General features: G+C 33.9%; 1 protein-coding gene across 1 annotated transcript; it reads right to left on the bottom strand.

The window, feature by feature from the left end:
- Positions 1-8,090: 8,090 nt before the first annotated feature.
- Positions 8,091-10,382, bottom strand: LOC132156627 (cytochrome c oxidase assembly protein COX20, mitochondrial). The gene is made up of 4 exons (XM_059565565.1): positions 10,231-10,382; positions 9,689-9,803; positions 9,539-9,602; positions 8,091-8,329 (listed from the first exon to the last, which is right to left on the bottom strand). The coding sequence occupies exons 1-4, from the start codon at positions 10,255-10,257 to the stop codon at positions 8,200-8,202; spliced, it is 336 nt and encodes a 111-aa protein (XP_059421548.1). The 5' UTR covers positions 10,258-10,382; the 3' UTR covers positions 8,091-8,199.

Here is a 10,382-nt window from a genome sequence, read left to right as displayed (position 1 = left end):
GCAACTGCTTCGCATAACCAACAGGGAGAGGTTAAAAAGGATGTTTAAAGGGACCAAAGACAAATTTATATTCGATATCAGTGTTCTGAAACACTATTATGTTCTTCATTTTTAGCAAATCAAACGCGTTTTATTTTAATTTTTTTTATATAATATATATATATATATATTAGGTGTGTAACGGTTCACAAAATTCACGGTTCGTTTCGATACAAGACACTGGTGTCACGGTTCGGTACGGTTCGGTACGTTTTAGATACAGCAAAAAGAAAACATTGGCAGATAAATTTCCTTGATTTTTGAAAAAAAAATTATTTAGTAAAACTAACAAAGTATGTTTTTTTTTTTTACATTGAACAATGATGGAGCTATTCTTTACCTAATCTTCTATGGTGTTTTCTTAGCAGCATACTGTATAAAACAAAAACAGCTCCTTATAAAAAAAAAATGAAAATGTTATATTAGTTATGAACAAATACAAAGATGTAACTTTTTATATGGAACTCTATAACTGTTTATATTGAGTGTGTTTTTACTCAATTGGTTCTCTATAGGGCTTATGTTTTTTGGAACAAAGCAGGAATTACGGTCTGTCTGAAATGGGCTCGTGAAGGGATATTCTAACGGGGCTCAATTACATTAAGCATGTTCTTAAAACCTAGGCGCTCGCTCACTCAGTACGCGCTGAAGGCTCGTTGCAAAATGGCTAATGCGTTTAACAGACCAGAAATAGAAGATCCTCCAATAACCAACAGGTCTGGTGCTTGGGTGCACTTTGGATTCCCTGTAAGCTATAATGGTGATGATAGAATGAATGGTAAATAGTAAGGTCTCATATCCGCGGCTATAACGTAAATGTAGCCTACCAATCGCCGTGGTGATGTCTTTTGCCCTGTTTGAATCCGTTGGAAATGTCTGTCTAAATGCTGCGGGCATAGTTTGTTGCGTGTATGTTTCTCCTTTTTCCGTCTTTTCCCAGATACTGACACACTAAGGTGATGTCGGCGTGAATGAGTTGACATGTTTCAAGTGTTCCCGCTGGCGTTTTTTTTTTTTTTTGTATTCACGCTGTTGTACCCTAGATGCGACATATCGTTGTTTTTTTTATCCACCACTCTCTTGCCATCACCATTATAGCTTACAGGGAATCCAAAGTGCACCCAAACACCAAACCTGTTGGTTATTGGAGGATCTTCTATTTCTGGTCTGTTAAACGCATTGGCCATTTTGCAACGAGCCTTCAGCGTGTATTACTGAGTGAGCGAGAGCCTGACTGAGTAGCCTAACATAAACATATAAGTTGGTGTTTTTTTCTTCTTCGGGGATGTCAGGGGCGTTGCCTGTTACGTCGTTTGGGTTATTGGGCTACCTTGTTGAACGCATATCATTATATTTCACAATTTTTTTTATTTTCCAAATATAATTAATTAATCCAACGAACCGTTCGGTCCATAATGCGTACCGAAAGCCTCGTACCGAACGGTTCAATACGAATACGCGTATCGTTACACCCCTAATATATATATAATTAAAGCTTCATTTGTCCAGAGTAGGAAAGGATTTATATATATATATTCTTCCGTTATAGTTACAAACTGAGCTGTAGGCTACATTTGTCTACTTTGTGTTGAGTAGTGGACAGCACAAAGTTCAGATTGAAATCAGATGTTTAAACAATATTCGATTTTATAAACTCTAAGGGATATATATATATATATAATTATATATATAATTTGACTTTGAATCTAAACTTGCAGTACTCGGTCTAAATCCACAGGAAAACACTATGGATTATGTTGTGTGGAATAAAGCTAAAGCTACAACAGATTTCCCTGGAATTCTCAAAACATCTTAATTTCAGTTTTGCTAACATATGTTCAATTCATAATGCCACTCCATTTGACAGCACACCATCTTTAATTATCCCATAATGTACCATGCATATATTCTTTTAAGTATTTTAAGTATTATAGCAAGAATAATACTTCTGTGATTTATTCTGGGGTACCAGTACTTTGCTACATGGTGTTTATTATCAAACTTCCAATCAGTTGCAGTACATGTGCATTACGCTGAGTGTGTTCTGAAGTGTTTGTTGGATCATTTATGTTGTACGTGTTGAAGAATAAATAAGCAGAGTTACCAGCTGTGTAAGTTGTTTTTATTGAAGTGAACTTGTTTGCTTTTCTTTTTATAGGATTCTTCATTTATCTTGTCACTAGTTTTTGGAATCACTCATGCTTTTGATTGGAGATATGGATTTTTCAGTTATCAAGCAGATGTTGATATAATGCTGATATGTCATAAAGAACACATAAAACTTAATATGAGCTCCAAAAGTATACACTTTAAGAATTGTATTAATGTAAATGTATTAGATTATAAAATATCAAACCAATTTTGTCTTTATTAAAACAATGCTTCTAAGCTGCTTCTTAGACTTTTGTCCAATTGTGGACCATCCCTCCCCACATATCAGTTTCTGTTTATGAATATTTGTGGGTTATCTTGATATCACAACTCTCTTTAGGTTATGCCTCAGCATCTCTACTGGCTTCAGGTCAGGAATTTCAGTTTTTAGAGCTGTCTGGAGGTCATTTGCAGTTATACTTGGGATTTCAGGATTGCCCATTGTTTTCTTTGAGCAACTGAAGCAGAAAATGTGACAAATGTCATATCTTTAAGCAACTTTGTGTCAAGTGTTTCAGCTACTGCAAGTTTTTCGCTATAATGAGACTGAGGCATGGTTCACTAACCAGTCTTTCTTCAGAAGAACAGATTTGTCAATAGCCAATCTTTGTGTTCCTTCATCCAAAGGACAGGGCTTCTGTGCGACCCACACTTCCAATCTCATCTCCTTAATTGGTTCCAATTAGCTTTCAATGAAGTCATAAAGGAGATGTTCACTTACTGCCCCGTCAATGATCACTCAGTCATATTGTACTTGTCTATAATTGTGACAAATTAAGATCATAAACTCTTGCCGCTCTGTATATCAGTTCATCTCCATAGCAAGTGGGCGTAAGGCTTTATATGATCTTCTACGGCTCAAGTTTTATGATTTATTCATTGAAAAAAAAAAAAGCTCAGCAGCTAGCACAACTTAGGTCTGTTTCCAAAGCAGTGGGAATGGACCCAAATAACCTCACAGCTGTGCAATGTTGGCCATTTGTGTTAAGACTCTGGGCTTGGGCGGTCAGTTCCCATTGATTGGACGCTCTGGCACAAACTCTTGATCCCTGCTTGTGTCAAACTATTTCTACTTAATATGACAGGATAAGCCATTAAAGCTAGATGTGAGCTGCAGTTTCTGATCAGCACTCTCTTGCGGAGCTTACAGAGTAAACATGCGTGTGGTTATGGATGGCAGCTGGATTCAGTTCGGCCCTGCGGGACGAGGCTCAGATGACTGGGGCACTGGCGCATCTGGAGCTCCTTCTACTGAGGACCGTCTTAAGGTAAAACACTTAAGTTTGCTCAAGGACAACAAGGTTTGGGTACTAAAGTACTACCAAACCACAGGACACTTAATCACATAATGAGATGCATCCGTGCACCAAAAATAGGCACCATCTCATCACAGTTAACATCTTCGTACACATTCCACCTTTCATTATCATTTCATGTCTGTTTAAGAGATGTTATGCAAAACGCCAATCTGTGTCGATACAAAATACCCTGAAAGGATGTGAGAAGGAGCATTCTCATGTAACTGGACACTTGCCAAAAATTGTACACAAAAATTAGCACACAAACTTAGTCTCCTCTGGCACATCGTTTTTTGTTGTAATTGAACTTATCAATGGCAATATATTAGCTTTTTTATATATATATATATACAAGCTTGTGTAACTATACACTATACCATTCAAAAACTTGGAGTCAGTATAATTATTATATTTTATTATTATTATTATTATTATGGTTTTATTATTATTATTTAGCAAAGATGCTTTAAATTGATCAAAAGTGTTGATACATTTATAATGAAATATGTATATTTCAGAGAAAAAAAATTAAAATATATATACTCAGCTGTTTTTAACATAATAATAATAATAATAATAATAAATGGTTTTTCAGCTGCAAATCAGAATATTAAATGATTTCTGGAGGAACATGTGACTGGAGTAATTATGCTAAAAATTCAGCTTTGAAACCACAGGAACAAATTACATTTTAAAATATATTCAAATAGAAAACAGTTATTTTAAATAATGAAAATACTGTATTTCAAAATGATATGGTTTTTGCTGTACTTTGGATGAATTAAATGCAGGCTTGGTTAGCAGAAGAGACTTCTATACAGGAGAGTCCTAATGTAAGGATCAAATTTCAAAGTAATCAAATCTAAAGGCTAAGGCGATACAGGGGAATATACTGTAAATAGTAAATACCCAGGATGAATGAGGGAGAAAGCCAGGAACATACGGGATTAATCGATCATCCAGTGAGTACCTGTGGGAACAAATGAAACCACGTCTAAACACAGCGAATGAAACCGAGGAGTCCATTATTCTGCTCACACCATAGCTACCTCAAGGCATCGTTCAATGTCAAGTTTTTAATCCTTGAAATGTTCTTGTGTGTAAAACTAATTTCAAAAGCAGTGATGTATTTTTGTAGACCAACTAGATGTTAGCAGCACACTGATTCCCTTGACAAAAACCCAATACATGTTTCCCCCATTGGCTTTTGTATTACTGCATTTACAAGCTCAGTGACCACTACAAAGATTATGGTTTATACAAGTTTTGAAAGTGGCTGGTGACCTGGAAGAGGAATATACTATGTTCTACATAATGTGTTTGGTCATGTGATTAAAATTCTTCAAATTATGTTTGTTCATGTTTACTATTATACTGTATTGCACATAGTGTTGCATATTTAAATGTTTAAAACATAAAATAAACACCATGTGGATGAAAATACTGAGTAGTTACTATATATGACAAACGTTCACTGAACAAGTCCCTCTCTGATCCAACTGCCAGCCAAATAATGAAAGAATGGCTGCATCTAAAATCGCATACTGCCCTACTATATTAGGCGAGAAACAATTTGAAATGAGTAGTAATTCACAGCATTCATAAAACAGTAGGCCTTAAGTTCCCGGATGACATACAGTACTACTTCCAGTGAGATTCTGAAGTACAGTATGCATCCGATTAAAACTTTACTATCCCATAAGGTTATTCTTAACCTACTACATAGAAAGATCATACATTTTTAACGGTTGCAAAGTGATTACTTACTCAAAACACGTACCTGCTCAAAGCATACGTGATTTCTTCATTTTTTACTAAAATGCTTAAATAGACATGAGTTGCGACAGTCTTTTCCTCTCTATTGTGAAACGGCTTCTCAAAGGAGAAAAATGAAGGGCAGGCCTTGATTTTGTCCATCAGTAATTGATTGGATATTTGTCACTTGTTAGGAAGTTATTTTGATTAAGGATTATGAGGGCACAATCAATAAATCATTTATACAACCACTGCATTAATCTATTAGAAATGTGATTTGTCAGTTTTGATGGCATGGCTTTAAGGGAGAGAACTTGTGATCATCATGGTGTGGTTTCTTCAGTCTCTATTCTGATGTGTTGTCAGGGCGACTGGAACGAGCTGGCTTCAAACAAGGTCGAAGAGAGACCGGAGGCAATGCTGTATGTTGTCATAGTAACGGGCTCCTTGCTCGTCCTCGCCGGAATTGCCTTCTTTGTTTACAAAAGATGTTTCAGGGCGAAGGAGAACACAGCCAAAATCATTACTCTGGATTTTGATGACGCTGATGGCACTCCTGAATTTCTGTCCACTTTAGAGGAAGGAGATGGCACTGAAGACGGGAACGATGGGGTTTTTCTGATGGTCTATCTGCCGGCCCCATACGAGAAAACCCTCACAAAGATAGCCCGTGCTGCCAGCACCTCCAGCTCTCATAATGAAGTGGAGATTGTGCAATTACACACAGAGACCTCCACTGATCAAGAGTGAGGATTCATGCTCTCCCATGTAAAACGTGTATTACTGATTCACATAACGTATCAACACTAAAAAGTACTGTACATGATACACAGTGTAGTTCATGGTTATGACTATCATTCAGTAGTGCTATCTAAAACATCAGTGTACCAGCACACCAGTGTTTGTAAGGGAATAGTGCCAGATTTGTTTTTTAATAATCTATAATCTAGCTGTCATGAAATGGCTACAAAATAATTCACATTTTTATTAACTTTACAATAATGCAGTAGTTTTGAATCCTAGTAGTATTATATATAATAAAGTGTGTATACACATAGAAAATACAATATAGTCTTGCTTGTCCGACATGTTTAATAATAGTTATGCAACATTTTTACTGTTGGGAACTGCTTGTATCTGATTAGTAAGTGCAATTTTATTATTGCATTCACCTGCAAGCAAAGTGAAATAAAATATGAATTACAATGCCAATTGTTTTGAGAACCTGAGTTACTGAATTCTGGTTGTTGATTTATAATGTGTTTGTATACTGATTCTCTCAACAAGAGGGAATAAATTCCTTTATATTTGTATATCATATCATAGGCATTACTTGGTTAAAAGAACGCATTGTTATTTTTTAACCACATATACATTTTCAACTTCTTTTGAAGTTTTTTTGATCACAGAAGATTAAAAAAAAATTTGCCAAGTCAAACTCTGGGCCCTGACCATGTGAGCTGAGGAAGACCAGACCATTCACAATTCATCATGCAGAGAGATTGGTATTTAAGTCAATGGGTAAATGTAATCTTTAATGAAAGGAAGAAAAAAAGCTACTTTTAAAAGGGTTTTACCTTCACTGTAACCAAGTGTTGTGGGTGTATAGCGGAGAGCAACTGATATTCCAAAAGTTCCTGATTACTGTTGTACACTTAAAAAAATGAATATTTCTTGAAAATAACAGTCTGTAATCAGTGTCCAGACAGACACTTTAAATAAAAAGCACACACTAAGGAATAAAGTATGAAGACGTGAAGAAACTTGTAGACTGGCCCCCTTAAATTATTTGGACTAACATGTCAAACTTACTTGAGGTGTTTTGGAAGCTTTTTTTTTTGCAGTGACTTTTAATGAAGTTACAGATATAATGCCAGTTGCCCTCAAGTTCATTTGAAAATGTCACACTACTTTTTCTTCTTTTTGAATAGAAATATCTATTTTTGTCAAACTTTGTATATTCTTAGCTTGAAATTTTATTTAAATACTTCTCATATTTTCATAATGCAGTTTTTTTTTTTTTGTAGGTTCAAACAAAACCTTTTCAAGTGGCCCCTAGCCAAAACTTGCTTCAGTATCTCCTAGGATGAACATCTTGAAATCACAGGTGCAATGATTTTAATATATATTCCTGTAGCACATGTAAAGTGACGTGTGTTTGAACACTGAAACTGAACGACACCACTGAAACACATGCTAACAAAGCAGGAAAAAGGATATGGATGTTACTCAGTGCTCTTTTTTATTTGTATTTTTACTTATAGTGTTTTTTTTTCAACTGCTTACATTTTCAAAACTTTGCCTCTTTATTTAATTTTTTTTTTTTTTTTACTGTACACACAAATTGAAGAATTGCACATGCAAAATGCATCACCTCTTGCAAAATAAAGGACTGCATTTAAAAATCAGAAACATATCAAAAGCAAACATTTGTATTACATTGCAAAAACCTTGCCATAAGAATATATTTTTGTATATATCAAATATAAAACCTAAAGCTTTTCTTTTATGAGCTCCTATTTGATTGGTTGTTTTTAAATAAAGGAAATAAAGATACTCCTTGGAAGAATTTTATGTGTTGCATAGAGAAATATGTGTTGTGTATTGCAAAAAGTGTTTTATGAGTCAAATGTTGAGAATTAGTGAATGGTTTTTCAGATTTGGTGTGTGGTTCTGGTGTTTGAATGTCAGGTTTTAGAAATGTTGTGACAAGTAAAGATTTTGTGTGTAAGCTGTTAAAAAACCTTTAAGACTAGAGCTCAGGAAAAATCATTTTCAATGTCAACAAGTACTGCTGAACATTCCCCCTACAGCATATTCACAAGATCGAATTTAAAATTAATCTGCTTTATTTAAAAAAAAAAATTATTACAAACTTTCAATACAATACATAATTATACAATAAATAAATCCCCATTGATATTAAGGCATTAATATGGTCTCAGACAAGCAGCTTTTACTGATCCCCAGACTTCTTCTGTGTGGGGTCTAGATTTGTGCCTTCGTAAATTACTTTATTTTTTATGCCATCCTGAATCATTCTCTGCTGGACACGCAGCTTGGCATTATTAAATCTGCAGTAAAACCTGTATAAAAAAGCATGAGATAATATATCAGCTAATCATAAAATCTGTCAAGAACATTTATTGCATTTATTTCCATGACAATTAATCATAATTTTCCCCATTCTAGTATTAATAATTCACGGTAGTATTTGTTGTACAGTGTTTTATTTACACTGATTTATATATATATATACAGTACAGACCAAAAGTTTGGAAACATTACTATTTTTAATGTTTTTGAAAGAAGTTTCTTCTGCTCATCAAGCCTGCATTTATTTGATCAAAAATACAGAAAAAAACGTAATATTGTGAAATATTATTACAACTTAAAATAATAGTTTTCTATTTGAATATACTTTTAAAAAATTATTTATTTCTGTGATGCAAAGCTGAATTTTCAGCATCATTCCTCCAGCCTTCAGTGTCACATGTAACATCCAGTCTATCACATGATCATTTAGAAATCATTCTAATATTCTGATTTATTATGAGTGTTGGAAACAGTTCTGCTGTCTAATATATTTGATGAATAAAAGGTTAAAAAGAACTGCATTTATTCAAAATAAAAAAAAATTCTAATAATATATATTCTAATAATATATTTTCTTTACTATCACTTTTTATCAATTTAACACATCCTTGCTGAATAAAAGTATTGATTTTATTAAAAAAAAAAAAAAAAAATTACTGACCCCAAATTACTGACCAGTAGTGTATATTGTTATTACCAAATATTTATATTTGAAAAACATAGCTTTTTTTTTTTTTTTTTTACTTTTTATTCATCAAAGTATCCTAAAAAAGTATCACATGTTCTGAAAAAATATTAAGCAGCAGAACTGTTTCCAACTTTGATAATGAATCATCATATTAGAATGATTTCTAAAGGATCATGTGATAATGATCCTAAACATTCAGCTTTGCATCACAGAAATAAATGATAATTTAAAGTATAATAAATTTAAAAACAATTATTTTAAATTGTAATAATATATCACAATATTTAATTTTTTTCTGTATTTTTGATCAAATAAATGCAGGCTTGATGAGCAGAAGAAACTTCTTTCAAAAACATTAAAAATAGTAATGTTTCCAAACTTTTGGTCTGTACTATATATATTATACGTAATGTAATTTTAAAAAACTCTTCTGTTAAATTAAAGTATTGAGAATATAATTATGACAGCAGCAGCATGTGAGAGCATGTCACACTGTTTATGAAGCACATACCATGAACCCAGTGTTGTAAGCATGAATCCTGCGACACCCACATCAAACGACCTCTTTACTCTACCTGTGAATGACAGCAGAAAAAACTCTTACACTAAAGAAATATATCATGTATCGACACATAAGATGCCAGTTCAAACACTCACTTACTTGTTGCCAAAAAGTGCACTAATCCTGCCACCAGTGAACCACCTGCACCATGCAGAATAGATTCTCGAGCACAAGGCGTATTCTGGATATCAAGGATACCCATGACCTTCATGCCCTGTGCACATTAAGATGGAATTGATGTGTGAACATATTCATTCATTTTAATTCACTGATTACACAACCTGTAATGGCTATCATTACCACTTACTAACTACACTGATTTAAATATTAAAGGACAATTTTGGATTCATTGAACAAATGTACATAACATGTAACGTACATGACATCCTGAAATGAAATCAGTTCTTGCACTTGACGGCATGCTCATGCGAGTATCTGCAGTAACAATAATGGAGCTTATAACCACTATAACGAAGTACTGTGGCAGTACCATGTTACAGTGTTAGATTAGGATATTATATAGATATTATAATTGTAAAATTGTAGTAACCATGGTCTTTTTGGCTATTACATGAACTTCTCTTATGAACTTTACCCAAGCGTAATATCTGACTGATATTCTTCAATAAAATAACACCCACCTGGCTCTTACCGCTCTCCTCGGTCATTTTTTAGATTAATTTTCAACACAATAATGCGAATAAGTTTGTTCGTTGTGAATTTTTAACCCTGTACTTTCTTTGGTGCGCCGCTATATTCTTCCTGGCGGCACACATTAGCGGATGATTGTTGG

This window comes from Carassius carassius, chromosome 14, assembly GCF_963082965.1.
Source record: "Carassius carassius chromosome 14, fCarCar2.1, whole genome shotgun sequence".
In the NCBI taxonomy this organism is placed as follows: Eukaryota; Metazoa; Chordata; class Actinopteri; order Cypriniformes; family Cyprinidae; genus Carassius; species Carassius carassius.
The sequence above is the reverse complement of the archived record's forward strand: the minus strand, read 5'-3'. Positions and strand labels throughout refer to the sequence as shown.